The sequence below is a fragment of the Candoia aspera genome, chromosome 1 (genome assembly GCF_035149785.1).
Source record: "Candoia aspera isolate rCanAsp1 chromosome 1, rCanAsp1.hap2, whole genome shotgun sequence".
In the NCBI taxonomy this organism is placed as follows: domain Eukaryota; kingdom Metazoa; phylum Chordata; class Lepidosauria; order Squamata; family Boidae; genus Candoia; species Candoia aspera.
In genome coordinates, this window is record NC_086153.1 from 122,385,433 (window position 1) to 122,401,615 (window position 16,183).

Consider the following 16,183-nt stretch of genomic DNA (forward strand, 5'->3'; position numbering starts at 1 on the left):
TTTTTATTGTAAAAACCCTTTTCCCATTTTCCTTCTGCCCCAAGACAAGAACCCTCACATGATCCTAGACAAATGGTTGTCCATTTGTGCTCTTGAACCATCTCCGCCTTTGCCTCCTTAGGTCAGTGGGAGGGACAGTAGCAAACAAGTGGAAAGGAGGCTGGAGAGGGGCACCCAGGGCTTAGAGTGACAAAAGGTAACACAGAGCTGGGGGTACAGTGTGTGGAGGCCTGGCCTTCCAGGGAGAGATCCACTCTATTTTGATCTATCATCTATTTATCTATATAGTATATTGCCATATTTGCACGTTACACTTTTCTGGAAACCCTGGAATGCAATCAGCTTGCATGTAGATTCTTGGGGTTCTCAAAGATCTTGACATATTGCTTACCTTTAGGATTCCTTAGAATCACTGGGTGGGCACCAAATGAATGCATGGGCACCAAAGACACACATGCTTTGCCCAGCCCACAGAAATACAAAGATCAGTGTTGCCAGGATTCAACTTTACTTGCATACATATTGAACAGAAAGCAACAACTGCAACTGAACATGAAAAGGAAATTTTATTAAACATGTCTACATAACATGAGTTGGAAGTTCATTTAAAAGCACAGGGAGATGTTAAGACAAGTGGTCAAAATAGAAAGATACTACCGAATCATTTATTTATTTGGCCACTAAAAGACAAAACAGAATCTAGTTAGTGCACCAATGCTTCAGTTCTTCCTGCTCAGCAGGTCGAGCAGTAATCAATCCATGTGCCCCATGGAAACATGGGCAGAATAGTTCTGGCAATATTAAATAATAATAGTAATAATAATAAATCTTTCACTTGGTGCAGGCAGTTATGTCTATGAAGGAAAACTTAATTGTGTACACAGTTTCTACATGTGTTACAGCCCCACAGTAGGAATCTACACCAAAATATTTATTAGAAGGAATTTGGTCCGTACCACATCACGTTTTCCATAGGGTAAAAAATAAAGTCCATCTATAGACATTTAGCACCAGACTAACTGATGGCCTGGCTGAAACCTGCAAAATGTCTATAAGAAAAAAATGGATGGCTTAGATTTCTTGGTTACTTCAGTAGCGTAATTACGAGCAAACTGTACAAGTACATGCAACATACAACCTGGCCTATGTAGAACTAACATACATTATTAAATAAACTCTTTTGTTTCCCCTTTTTTCCTTTTCCCCTCCCCCCTCCTTTTTTCCCCCTTCCCCCACTTTTTCTTTTACAAAAATGTACATGCAGCTTGGAATAACTCCTGGTCATGCTGCTCTATTTTGTGAGATCACCATAAAAGGAAGGAAAACATCTCAATGCACCTGCATATCCTACAGGGCTTTTTAAAGCACATTTACAGGAAAAAAACAAAAACATAAAAAATCACAAGGGATTTCAAGGCCATAAAAAATCTAAATCAGCCTCCCCCAACCTGGGGCCTTCCAGTTCTGTTGGAATTAAACCCACCATATTTCTAGAGTGCTGTAGTCCAAACACATCTCAAAGGCATCAAGTTGGGAAAGGCTGACTTGAATGAATAAAATGCAAGTATATTTATTCTTCTTCCTTTAACTATACCTTTCCCACCCCACCCGCCCCCCCGGCCCCCCGAGGTAACTTTGTTTAAAACTATCAAGCTTTGTGCTTGCCTCAATTTCAAAGATATGTAAACTGAAGTTTTAAAAAAGCATTCATAAGTGCAGAATAGTTCAACTGGAATTTTCAGTGTAAAATAATTTTCAGTGGAATAAACAGCAAAGTGGTAATTAGTACTTTGATTTTGGAAAGTTACAAATGGACTAAGGGTCCAGATGGATTTGAAATGAGGTTTTGGAATTAATAAGAGTACTTCCCATGGGAAAATGATTTTGTTTTGAATTCTCTTTAAAAAAAAACATGATAGGATTAGACTTCAAAGCTTGGGCACTAGAGGGAACAAGAAGGTACTAACAATTACAGTTAAAGAAGAACAACACTTAAATTTGACTTACTAATACAGAATGGAGCAAAATATTTTAACATTGGAATATTGAAGGATATTTTTTAACAAGGGCCCCAGAAGTTAATTTTAAGAGTGTCTGCCTCTATAGATTGTGTTTCAAAGATGTTATGGAAGAGGAACAAGTTTTACTGGACAAGACTGAGACTGATCTGAAAGTGGATTTAAAAATGACAGGCTACAAGAATGATATGGAAAATGATGCTACACTGGACATACAAATGAAACCAGCTGATGTCTTAATAATTAAAAGGGATATACAAATAACAAACCAAGAGAGTGACTTGGATAACTTTCCTATATGGGATTTACAAAAGAGGCTTGTTAAAGCTTTGAAGAACTTTGTGAGAAGGGACAAAGAAAAAATGAAAAGAAATCAAGTTCTAGGACATTATTTGAAGAGACTAAAGATCAAGATTGTTAAAAGTAAAAGGAAGGAATATAAAGTTGGTTTATTTGATCAAGGTTAAAATAGTTGTTATTATGTATGGTAACCTTTAATGGACTTTTGCTGATCAGGACTGAACAATGAGCCTTTAAGGGTTTGTTAATAGATAAGAGATGGGATATGGGAAGAAGAGATCCTTTGTTGTATTTTAAGAGAAGGTGATAAGTTACTAAAATTGTTTATACTTGTGATGAATGGGGAAGTCATTTCTTTATATATTTCTTTTCTTTTTCTTTACTATATTCTTATTTTTTTTCTATTTTTTTTCTTTTCTGCACCTTCTATTTTTTCTTTTAATTCTTTTATTATTTTAGTTTGTATTAGTTTTTACTGTTGTAATTGTAACTTTTAATAAAATTACTATAAAAAAAGAATTTTCAGTGGAAAATTGAACAATTTATACCATGCTCTAACAGGGGCAGCTAAGTCTTTTCAAAAGTAACACAAGAATTCAAACAGCCTAAATATACTGTAGCTCAAAGTTTAAAATGTTCAACCAATTCCCGGTCAATTTTTAAGAAGTAATTTATATGTTTATGATATGACTGTAACAACTTTTCTCATGAGTTGCGGCAAAACAACTTTACAAAAATAATTGCCAGTATATTAAAATTAAAACCAAAGCCAAGTCAAAGCTTGTTTTTTTTTAAAGTTTGTAACAATAGATGCAGCTGCGTATTTCCTCCATGCAAACTCTTAAAAACATAAAAAAAAATCTTGATGCATAATGCAAATATATTCTCTTTTTACAATGACAAATTGTGACAAGGTGTAATAAGAAGCAAAAGTAAACTAGAAGTTGGCCATTTATTCTAGTTCTCCACATATTAAGATTGTGGACAACCAGAAAGGAGGGACAGTGGGAAAACTATTGGCATCGCAGGATTGCAGATGAACACTTTTGGAGATGCTTACAGAGATGTACTTCAGCCCTTTTTGATTTTGTTTTAGAAAAAGAAAGGAAGAGTCTCTGTTAGCATCAAGAAGATTTTTACAAAAGTGGCAGGAGAACGTAGAAAAAAAGAAATAGAAGTAACAATACAGAAATATTAGGAAGTTAACACTGCTTATGGTTTCTGCTGAGAAACAAAATGAGACAGGGGCACTGTTGAAGAGTGATAGTTCCAGCTGAATCTCAAAAGTCCCTCTTCAAATTCTGGTAAGCATAAACATCAGGGTCAATTTGCTAGATGGATTGACTATATTTTCGTATACTGCTTTGCTCAATCAATTTAAGCTGTCTTTTTAATACACAACTCAGACATATTTTTGGATCAACTACTACAGGCAAAACTGATGTGATGATTGTCTCTTTTTAAAACTGTTCCTCATGTTGTACATAGCTATTCCCCTCCCCACTGATTGCCTTGAGTGATAGTGAGTTTCTTAGAGAACTCCTGCTATTACGTTCATTAAGATCGAATACAGGGAGGCCCAGTTGAACTTTCCAGAGATGACTGGGAAGCCCTGCGAGTCAGAGGAGTCAACGTTGGATCCACCAGGGAGGAAGGTGGAAATAATTTATACCAGCCTATTACCACACTGGACAAATCAAGTTCTTCTAGCAAGATCTGTGCAACTCCCATGAAACACTTGTGATCCATTCGGCCATAATCTCCCCATACTATCACCTGCAAAGACAAAAGGCAGAATTAGTGCTTGCTTGCTTGCTTGCTTATTTATTTATTTACTTACTTAGGCTTACATGGGGCTCTAATCAGAAATTACTCTGATTGACTTACATTCCTCATTGCAGTACTCTGATTAAAATACAATTAGGACTATAAATAACAAAAACACATGGGAATACAAATCATAAAGCACAACCATAAAACTCATTGCAATTTCTGACAATTGCCTGGTGTCACTTCAACAAGAACAGTTAAAGTAGCCCCATGATCTTCAAAGGCCCTCTGGAACACCAGAGCTTGATCACCTTCTGAGATAGGAGCAGCAAGAGACCACTTTATCTGCAAGGCTGTACTGTGATATATATTGCCAGAGGTTTTTAAGTTCCAAACAGTGGGAGGTTCCAGGTGTAGTAGTGTTTGGGTTTAGCTTCTTTTGGATGGGAAAACACCAGAGACCTAGTATATTTTTGCACTGTTTTATTAATAAACATACAAGTATACGTAGCATAGTAGAATGCAAATATACTATAAGCAGAAGGCACAGTCACTTACTGGGTCCAAAAGAAATCCCTTGGATCTTAAAACTTCACGTCTTTTCCAGCCAAAACACTGCACCCCTGGTTCTTTGTTTTGCTCTCTTCCCTTAACTGGAGATCTTTCTTCCCTTCTGCCCCATAATTCAAATGGGTCTCACTAAGCTTTATTAAGCCCTTTAAGACCATTTCCTGTCACTGAAGACACATCAACTATCCTATCCAAATTTTTATCAAGCCATCCACTTAAGATAGGACAGTGTTCCAATAACTGTAACAATACAGTATATTCATGCCATGTCCCAAGGGGAATACCTTTTCAACAGCAAAATGAGCAAGCTATTGGGTATATTACTATGCAAAGCAGTGGCACAGTTTGTATTTTCTGAGCTGAACTTACGTCTAACTACGCCAGAGTGTTCAGATTTCAGTTGACTTCATTGACAGTGATCATAGGCCGCACCAAGATAAAGCATCTACTGACCTGAAGGACTTTACCATGTGAACTTTCATCAAAAACCAGCGTCTGTTGATATAAAGGATCAAGGGTTTTCCTGGCAATCCGTGTTTTCTTCTTAGCTACACATGCCCCATTTTCCAGCAGATACACTTTGACATACGGCGCTGTGAAGTATAAGTAGAGTCATGTTTTTACATCTTAACTTAATAACTCCCTTATTTTTAAGGCTTTTGTACTACAACAAGAAATAAGATTAAATTATTGATATCATTACAAAAACAACAGCAGCAACTGGTAGGTTACAAAAAACATGTAGACAGTGAAATGAACCAAACTTCTAGTATTCTCATTTAGTGGACACAACCCCTTCTTCAAACACTGGCAGTATAAATCTGCCATAACACTTGGAAGCCCAAACATATTTTTAGTTGTTGATATGATCACATAAGTTATTCACTTCTACCAGAAGAATCTTTAGATGACAGCCTAGAAATGTTCTGTGTGCCTTAATCCATGTATTTCTTCTGAAGGTCAGAAAGAAAGGTTAATGTAAGGTGCCTCTGCTACTGATTGTGTGCATGTGTGTGCGCGTGCATGTATCTCATACTTGCAGACAAATGTGATCAATTATGGATCAGGAAAGGATGCCTAAGAAGAGGTAGCAATCTTCTTATCAATGTTTATTGTTTTAGCACAAAAGAACTGAGCTAGAAAATTATGCTTTTCCCAGTAGGGACGTCTGAAACAGCTTTCATTGTAGCAGGGATTCTTTTCAGAGATTTGAGCTTCTCCTTGATAGGAAATGACAAGTTACTGACTTGTGCAAAGGATGGCAATGGCACTGAAGACTTTGGTTACTCTGGCTTCAGGGCATCCCTCACTTGCTGGCTTCTTTCTCACTCTGTACACTTCTTAATGATGCAGGAGATGTATGTTGTGTATTGTATTGCATTAGAAGATTTTTTAAGTTATGACAATCTTTTGTCGTCTGCTCTATGATACAGACAGGGCAAGTATACAGGGCAATCCCATATATAGCTACTCAGAAGTAAGTCTCATAGAATACAATGAGCTTTGTTCTCATCTTAACCAAAAAAAGCATTACAATTTAACTTCTTATACAAGAAACAACTGGCAACATCTATTGGATTTATAGCCTGCTTGATGCTTATGCATAGGGAAATGGATGAAAATATAAAACAGATTTAATTGTAAGTCGCTGTGTTTGCTGAAGAGGCAAATGTGAATAACGCACTTGTTTTTATACAGTCATTTCTGTCAAATCCAAAATGGCTCATTAGGCATTTCTGTTAAACAATGCCTTGCCTACTCTAGTGCATAACATGACTAAAAAGGTTGTAACCATCTATCATATTTTATGTTCTTCTTTGAAGCATCTTGGGCATTCTCTTAGTGTTAGGAGAATCAGGTGAAGCTTCCCACCCACCTGCCCAATATCCCTTAAGCACTCTTTCATAGCTGCTCTAAAGATTCTTGCAGCAATTATAGGAGATATGATGCCTGGGTATTAGATCTGTCATTCCAAGAATGGTCATGCATGGCACTTCCTCCTAGTTTACACTCCAGGGGTGGGGAGACTGAGGAGAGAAGGATTGGGAGGTGTGGGTAGAAATACACAACATATATCTCCTGCATCATTAAGAAGTGTACAGAGTGAGAAAGAAGCCAGCAAGTGAGGGATGCCCTGAAGCCAGAGTAACCAAAGTCTTCAGTGCCATTGCCATCCTTTGCACAAGTCAGTAACTTGTCATTTCCTATCAAGGAGAAGCTCAAATCTCTGAAAAGAATCCTTGCTACAATGTGAAAGATCTGAAAGAAGGTTGGAGTCCTAGCCTATGAAAACTTCCACCTGTCAGGGTTAAGAGTGGCTATTCACTGCCAGGGAAGGGAAGCATTAGAGTTACAGATGGTTTGTACAATGTAAGTTACCAACAATCATCTTGCTAGGAGAACTAGGAAGAAATTCTATAGAAGTTAAAGTAGGCTGTAATCTTAGGGGAATATCTTCACAACCGTTTAAAGTTATTTATAAAAGTTAATTCAATTCTTTGCTGAAATGTTAAAAAATATCTGTGACTGTGTGCTTCTATACCTTCCCCACATCCCATTAAGTCATGTTGCTTCACACACACACACACACACACGCAGACACACAATTTACATTTATGTATTAAAAACGGAATGGAAAAACAAAAGAATGTCCAAATCAGGAGAAAGTTTAGTGATAGCAGGGAAGCCAATAGATCCCTTAAATATCCCCCTAGATGACTGTGATTCTGCTATAGTTCTGAAGAACAAAAGATAAAAAGGAAGAACATCCACAGGGGCACCCATCGGCAGGGCCACAACTGGAGGGGGCAAGCAGGGCATGTGCCCCAGGCACTGCGCTGGGGGGGCACCAAAATGAGTGCTGGGGGGGGCGCCAAAATGGGAGTGGAATCCATGTTTGCCCTGGGTGACACAGACTCTAGTTGCGGCCCTGCCCGTTGGGGGCGGGGGGGGGGGTAAAAAAATTGAGATGGTGGCCACATCCATGTGATTGAAGCCAACACAACACGCACAAAAAGGGTGGGTCTTAAATTGTGCAGTTGCTGCCACTATCTTGACTTTTTTGGCCCCTTCTGGCAGATGTCCTTGGATACTCACAACAGTTCTGGTGCACAGAGCAGTGTTTGAGTGTCCTATCCATGGTCTGGGACACTGCATTCTTCTTAGCCATATGCCAAAGAGAAAGCATCTGAAAACTGTGGACCCCAGAGCATCCCCAGCTGGCATCATCAATTTGGCTAGGCAGAGCTTTTCTTACCTGGGGTAGATTTAGAGCCAGGCTTCTGTATTAGGCCTCGAGCTCTAATGACTTCCACTTCTAACTGGCCTTTCTTATCCACCATTCCAATCTGAATATCACCTAAGACAGAGATAGCATTATCATATTAACCATGTGGATGGATGGATGGATGGATGGATGGATCTCAGAGAGCACCAAGGACTCCACTGAATGAATGAATGTACTAGTTTTATAGTTTACTTTAATTTGTGCTACTTATTATTTTATTAAACATTTCCATCCTGGCCGCTCTCAATTTACCTGTTAAATTTTCTACCTTTATTTTGCAATTGGTTTAACTTACATTTTTAACTAAATAGCACAACTTCTCTTATGTAGTATGCAATTTAGACTAATATCAAAGGAATAAACAGAATAATAGGTTTAAATGTAACTGGCTTGGTTGACTGACAATAATAAAAAATGATACCCTTATGGCAGCTGGAACCACTTCAGAGAACAGGCTCCAAAGCCATGTCCTAGTGTGCATACACTGATTTTTTTCTTTAAAAAAATCAACCACTGTTGCCCACTGGGCATCAGCAGGGGGTGCAACAGCTCAGGAATTTTCCAACTAGAACAAGATTCATATCTCCGATATTTAACAGAAGTCTTCCAAAACACTTCTTTAAAAGAATAAACGCTTCAATTGGTTTCTAGGTTAGAATCTCTCCAGAGCCTACTAAAAATTAAAAGCAGAAATAGTGGAAATAAAATGTCTCTGGGGAAAATAAATTATTTGTTTTCAGTCTAAGTCATGCGTGAACTGATTGTAGAACTGCACTGACTAAAACCCAGCAGGTATATATGAATTTATATATAAATAAAAAGCCAAACAATCATTTATAACACAATTGACTCAGTGGTATCCCATATACAGCTAGTACATCTCTGAATGAATAAGGAACATTAAAAGGAAACAAACAAACTGTTCCCTAAATAAAAATACAATTGTAGCTAAGGCTGTGGCCAGGTTAAGTTGTATTCCAGCTCAGGAAACTTTAAGGCTGCTGCTTCTCCTTCTCCTGATTGACTTGGCATCAAGTCAGCAGTTTTCGAAGATGAGATTGAGTACTGGCAGATCTTCAGACAGAACTCCACCCTCTGTAAAGGAGGCCAGTCTACATTTGGGAAGAATGGATTCACCAATGCTTGTAGTTTGTATCTTACATTTATATTGGCACCATCCTAGTATACTGGATATATAATTCATTATGTTCTGGGAAAGGTAGCAGAGTCATGGGTCTGAAGAATTCCAAGAAGAGGAAGAGAGCTAGATGGTTACAAATGGATCAGAATCCAATTGTCTATGCATTAGAGCTGAGCGATGCTTCAGCTCTTCAACCTAACTTTGAAAAGAGCACGCCTTTGAAACTGCTTCATAAAGCAGATGGACACCTTGCTCATAAGAGGGAAGCAAGGTGACCTGCTCAGCCATCTATTACAGACCAAAAAGTACTGGAGAAGAGTGACAGAAGCCTTTGCCCCCAGCCTTTGCTTCCTTGGCTGAGGAGTCTCCCAGGATGGACAGCTTGCAGCACACCTGAAGCTTTCCAACCTGGAGTTTTCTCTGCACTGCTTACCCAAGTCTTTTGGTGAATGGTTGAAGGAATCAAGTGGTGTAGAAAAGCTCTTTTGTACTGCTCAGCAATTCTGGCCATTTGCCAGCTCACAAGGGGTTGAAAGAGGCCAGCTGCTTTAAACTGATGGGACCAGATCCAAAAATGCCATGATGGAGGTTCATTGATGGAAGGTACAGGAATCAGGGGAACACAATAATTCTAGCTTATCCTTTCCTTGGAGCACCTTGGCTTCCCTGCAACTTTTTTTCCAAAAGGGTTTTTCCAGGACAGCATGGGAGTTGGTAGAGGGAGAGCTGCACATAAAAGGGGGGAAACTGCTCTGCTGTCAACAAGAATTCCCACAGGTTCAAATGCCCTTTTGGTAAAAGAAGAGAAAAACTGGATCCAAGCTAAGTTTTCTGGAGATTGTTGTTCTCCTGCTTGAACATTTTTGCTAGAGTGGGATTAAATGTTTTCAATAATAATAATAGAAACTAATTAAAAAGAAAAAATAAATCTTGGAGCTCTTACACAATCTGGTACAGAGAAAGATTGAAAAAGTCACAAAAGGAACTCAAGCCATCTGTTTCAACTTGAATACATTGCCTTAATATTTCCTTTTATGCAATTAGCCCATGGTCCAGGCTAAAATATTCAGGAATGTCAACTCACCATATACCACACAGAAATGGCACAGCACACAGCAGTGCATCAACAACGCTCCAGTCTCTGAAATACTGACTGCCAGAATATTTACAGCATTTTGCATTTTCACAAGACAGACTATACTCCTATTTCACACAGCATTTCTGTTTTTGACTGCAGGCTGATTGCAGTCATCTAATATATACAGAAAGGTGAAAGGGGGAGAAATTTTAAAACTGTTTGATTAGATATGGACATGATAACCCCACTCCCAAACAATACATTTTTAAACATCTAATTTGTTTTACAGGTAAAACAAAACTACTCTTACCCATAGCAGGAGTTGCTAAAGTCTGTCGTCCTACTAGCTGAGCTGGTCCAAGCCCATCTAGAAAATCACTGAACTGACTATCAGCACCCAATCGAACTCCAGGAAATATTAGGCTGTAATAAAAACAGAGTAGAAAGGCTAAAAAAATAATTCATATTGTCTGGCTGTTATTTTGGCATGGACCGCCCAGAGTCCCCCAAAGGGAGAAGATGGGCGAGGACAAATTGGATGGATGGATGGATGGATGGATAAATAAATGAATAAATGGATCTCTTTTTTCAAATGCACAGCTGTGAATGAACATATGGAATGTAGAACATGTTGCCATATTCTTGAACCCTGGTCTTTTTACAGTTCTTATTCATTTCTGAAATTGTCACATAAAATATGACAATTTTTAAAAATTTGTTCAATTGTGTCTGATTCTTGGAGATTGCCTGGACAAGTCCTTGCAGTTTTTTTGGCAAGGTTTTTTTTCAGGAGTGGTTTGCCATTGTCTTCTTCCTAGGGCTGAGAGAGAGTGACTGGCCCAAGGTCATCCAGGTGGCTCTGTGGCAAAGGCGGGACTAGAACTCACCATCTCCCAGTTTCTGGCCTGATGCCTTAACCACTACACCAAACTGGTTCTTATGACAATATTAGTATCATGGAAACAAAGAACCCCAGTGTACAGATGTAGATCAAATGAAAGTATTAGGTGTTCTGGGTTACAATTCCCATCATGTCCAGCCAGCACTCTGATATGCTGAGTGTACGTATTGTAAAGCAGTAAAGAAATATCCCTGTCTTTCCTAGGAGCTCTATGTGTTGATAGTTCCATCAGTCTAGAAACAGCTGGGTGCAATCCAAGATCCTAAGGATAAAAAATGGTGTGCACCCCTCCCAGTCACAACACAGCTGGGGAAAACATTCCTGCAACTTCTCCTTTTTCCTAGCAATAATAATAGTACATAAAAGAACTCCAAATTTGGCACCCTATCATGACATCATCAGCCCTATAGCAGAGTTTGGCAACATATTTTGAACCAAGGGCCATATCAAATATGTATCAATTTGGATGAATGCAGACAACTGATTGAAGAACAATCTTATCTTATTTTCAGAGATGATATGACTGGATTATTCATTCAAGCACGGTGGTCACAATTTACATTTTTCCAGAGTGGGAAAAAAAAATCAAAACATTCAGATGAATAACAGCCTAGAGACCCTATGTTGGATCTTGAAGCAGTTTTAGGCCATTGCTTCTTGAACTACTTTCTGCATCATAGTGGTTCAATTTTTGACAAATGTCTTGCTAAAAAGAAACTAAAAACCTCAGCAGAACATCCCATATTTAAAATCAAATTAAGGCATTTGAAATTAGCTGATCCACCCCAGAAGGCTCGATTAAAGCTATCACATATTAAAATAGCAATTTAGGCTAAAGTTTTCCCCTGGGATCTTCAAACACTAGGCAGCAAGTCTTGCCAGAGCATAACCAGTAATATTTTATCTCACAGAGTCAGCAGAATCACCCAAGGGAATATCCAAAGTACTTTTTCTTCTCCACTGAGCAACCACAATTCCCACTCAATTCATCTGCAATGAGACAGCAGGGCTTTTAGGTCAACTTTGTACCAATTTATCTTCCTCTTCTATATAGTCACTACTGCTGCTAATTCTGCATATTCTTCCTTCTCCCCTCCCTTCTTTAAAAGGTTTCCTCTCCTACCTGGGTTCCCACAGTTGGCCTGCCCCCTGCTGCATCACTATGGACAGCCTAAGCCTTCTGGGAGACCCACAGTTGCCATAAATCACCTGCTCGGCTCACACATATAATGGGTCTGGTTCTCAGAGGCTTCAACTCACTTTCCTTCTGAGCTGTAACTGTTGATGCTACCATCAGTTGATTCCCGACTTGGTTGACGGACCATGCGACTTCTCATTTCTGCTGCCATTCCCGTCTCTGTGCTTCTTTGTATCGTGCTTTTTAGCTTCTTGTTTCCTGTCTCTACAACAGACAGGAAAACAGAAAGTTGCAACGGTAGTAGCAGTAGTAGAAACTATAATATGGGTAGTCATGGGGAATTTTAAAAGAATTATAAAAAATATATAACTGCTGTTATACTGTAGACTACAACAATAAATGTATTTTGTTCTAAAATTAGAGAATATTGAACTTAACATGGCCTTGAAATAACAGGCAATAGGACTGCATTATAATCTTATTCTTAGCAAGCATACTATCCTATAGACTGCATATTTCAGTTCATTCATTAACTTACCTACTCCCTTTAAGAAATTCATTAACACTATCCTACTAAACAACTCATTACATTTTTTCAACATGCATTTGTTTTCATTGTGAAGTTTTTTTCTAGCATTCATCTTGCCATCTGCAGCTGCAGTCCTGCACTCACTTACCTGGAGTGTAAGTTTAACTTAACTCCATTTAAACAGAAGGCACAGGGAATTGCAATATAGCTGTTTTTTTTAAAAAAAAGAAAGATAAAATGCAATGATTCCTCATTCATTTTCTGCATATTTAGCTGGGCATTTATGAGCACTGCCAATAGATGCTATGCTGGGTTTGCAACAGCCATGCTTATAGTTTGTGAATGTGTACAGCAACTTTCCCCAACCTGATATTCTCCAGCTTTGTTGGATTGTGATGCCTATGAGCCCTCAGGGGGATCCCAGGCTGATGAGGATGACAGGGCTGTAACCTCTACCTCTAAGCATGTTACAAAGAACATAATCAACTGAAGTGTACTACAGGGTGGTAGCAAGACCCACCACTGACCTAATGGCCTGAGACACTATTAGCTACTCGATGGCCTCACACCTTCTAGGTGCTGAAAGAATAGCCTCATGTCTTTACTGCTGCTGCGCAGTGCCTCACTTTTCCTTCATGTAGTAGCCCTCTATTATACCCTGATTGCAGGCTGCCCAATAGGATGATTTTCTGCAATGAGACAGCAGGGCTTGTCCCTAGTGAGTAGAATGAGTTAATCATATGCAAGGCTTCGATCCATGATACTGATACGGGATGTTTTTTAAGTTATCCCTTTTCATCCTGACAATCATTCTCTCAGGTATATTAAGCTGAGAAAGACAAACAGTATTGCAAACCAGCCAACAACCTGTCTACAATTCAAACCAATCCCACATTCTGCCTGTCCATTGCACTGCACTGCGCTGGTTATTTTCTAGCTTTGTAAAATGCAGGAAAAATTGTCCACATCTCTTTTGTGGTGGTGGCTGAGGGTACTAGTATCTCAAGATGGAGGAAGGGCCAAAGGATTCCTTTGAACTGGTTACTGTAGGCTTTTCATGAATTTGATGAGCAGCTGCATCAGGCCACTAGGAAGTAAATGCTGACCACTGAACAGCATTTTGGTAGTGGTTTATGGTCACTTGGAAATCATGCAAATGGCAAACACTCCCAAAACACATGCACTTTAAATAAATGTCATCATGTAAAAAAGGTTCATAAATAACTGATAGTCACAGTTCATCACCCAATCATTTTGATGACAGATATGTGAGAGTTCTTTCAAGAAAACATTTGATAAAAGGTCTTCCCATCTGAGCATGTCATTAAGGATGGAAATACACTCTTCTGGATTCCCACAACCTTCCCTCTGCTGATTTGCATCTGTTGCCTTTTATGGGTATCTTTTGCTAAGGTTCAGCTGCAGAGTGAGATGCATAGCTGGTTCATTTGACAACACCTTTATAACTAATGGCTAAACTTAAGAACACCAATCTTTTCTACCAGCCTTAACTGCAGATATTCACCTGCTCATTGCAGCTCAATATATAAATAGCAGTCTGTGCTACTGCTGATCTGCCATTAAGGATTTGAAGGTAAGATGCAGGTAAACTGTTCAGATGCCATTATCAAAACATGGGCATTATGTTTTGCCTTAGTACTTCTGAGTTTCAATGAAATGTTAATTATGAAAATGTAAAAGACAATGTAGAAAATACACTACTGTAAAAGACCCAGACCCAGATAAATCAACATATTCCTGAAGATCTATTGCATTGTGTATATAGAAAATAAGACTTAAGTGTGGTTACACCTAAACCAACTTTTGCCTTTGAGAACTCAAAAGCATGTCAGTATTTTACCCACAGACATATAGAGACCATAAAGTAATTTCAAATGTGAAAGTAGAATTAAAAACTTAAAGCCTCTCACTTTAACAAGAGTAATTAATTCTAGTATATGGGTTATACAAAATGAAATTTCTGCCAGAAATTGATCATGAATCTTTGACACTGGGGAGTAGATTAGAGGCGTATGGGGGATGTGGGGTGAACCATCCTGCGAAGATCAGATAAAGAAAAATGTTTAGTCAATGCTGATTGTTTTAGAAGGGTTGAATAATTCAATCAATTTGTTTTTTGAAATTCCAGTTTATGTATGACTCTAATTATCTCATTACAATTATAATAAATGTACTTTGTGTCTTTGCTTTTTGTTGATCAGAAAGAGAAATGCACTTGAGAAACAGGAAATGTTTGAATTTCCTACTGCAAATACATATCTGGGATATTTGCACACTTCTGTTTACACACCACACTGACTGCATAACAGCCAGGACTCTGCAGTGGGCCATGTTCCCATGGCAAATTTTGGGGGTTTTTTGAGGCAGAGGTTTGTAGCTCACACTTCGGAGCCTTTATATTTCAATTACTAGATATAAGGTTAACAGTTTAAACAGAAATCTTTCTACTAGAACCTGTAGCTCTGTTCTACACATGTATATTCAAAAGGTTCAGCAAACAAATTGTATAGGTAATTTCATTACACATCACAGTTTTAACAGAGAAGTGTTAAAGTAAGAGAGATGAAACATTCATATTTCATACATATGATTCTGATACATGAATTGATTTCAAAACAAATCTTCAGGTAAAAGAGCTGCTTTGGAAAACAAACACTCTTGTCAATATGCCCAAGATGTTGATTTATAAATATATTTTGGATATTTAAATGAATATGGATATATAAAAAAGAGGTCAGTATCTTAGGATAGTATTAATGAAAGCATGATTGAAGTACTGTGAAACAAATGACCAGTTGCAAAAGAAATGCATTCATAAGGCTGTATTTTTTCACTGAAAATATTTTTTTCACATAGTTGTCCACATATAATTCTTAGTCTTAAGTAAATAAAAAAAATATGGGGAATCTGATATTGTACTGATATACATGATCTCTTTACTGAAGAAATACTTTTCTATATGTGCTTTTCTATTGGTAACTTCAACAAGGGAATAGAACTATCTGTGATGTAGAGTATGAAGAATGAGCCATTTCACCCTATCAGATGGTTATGTCATTCCACAATATGAACACTGTATGATGTTTTCAGAACTGGGTGTTATTCAGCAAGTTTGAGAGACATCCCCAAGTTTTCTGTGTATTCATACAGTAACACAATTTATTGGATTCACTAAAATGAACTCTCTGGATGGAGGAAGGGCCAGGTCTCACACTCTCCTTTTACCCTTTTATCATCAACCTGTCCCATCACATAGGAGGGCTTTCTCATGAGCATGCTTGGATGCTCTTCCACAATGGTTCTGTTGGGGAGACTGAATGGCATTTCTTACCAAGAGTGTTTAGATGTCTGCTCAGATTCTAAAATTGAAACAATAGCACAAGAACTTCTGAACTGCTGTATTTACAACCCTTGGGAGGTTTCTTATCATA

At 38.3% G+C, this 16,183-nt stretch overlaps 1 protein-coding gene across 6 annotated transcripts in view; it reads right to left on the reverse strand.

Moving 5' to 3' along the window:
- Window positions 1-2,077: 2,077 nt before the first annotated feature.
- The window catches only part of RIMS1 (regulating synaptic membrane exocytosis 1), a 279,319-nt gene continuing 265,213 nt past the window's right edge, over window positions 2,078-16,183 (reverse strand). For 5 of the 6 annotated variants that reach the window (XM_063313122.1, XM_063313105.1, XM_063313140.1 and 2 more), the window contains 5 exons: window positions 12,325-12,466; window positions 10,474-10,586; window positions 7,915-8,016; window positions 5,112-5,251; window positions 2,079-4,094 (listed from right to left, as the gene is read on the reverse strand). In XM_063313122.1, coding sequence (XP_063169192.1) covers window positions 3,876-4,094; window positions 5,112-5,251; window positions 7,915-8,016; window positions 10,474-10,586; window positions 12,325-12,466 — 716 coding nt within the window. In that variant the 3' untranslated portion in view covers window positions 2,079-3,875. Of the gene's footprint in view, window positions 4,095-5,111; window positions 5,252-7,914; window positions 8,017-10,473; window positions 10,587-12,324; window positions 12,467-16,183 lie in introns of all 6 variants that reach the window. The other variant, XM_063313131.1, reaches the window with a different exon arrangement.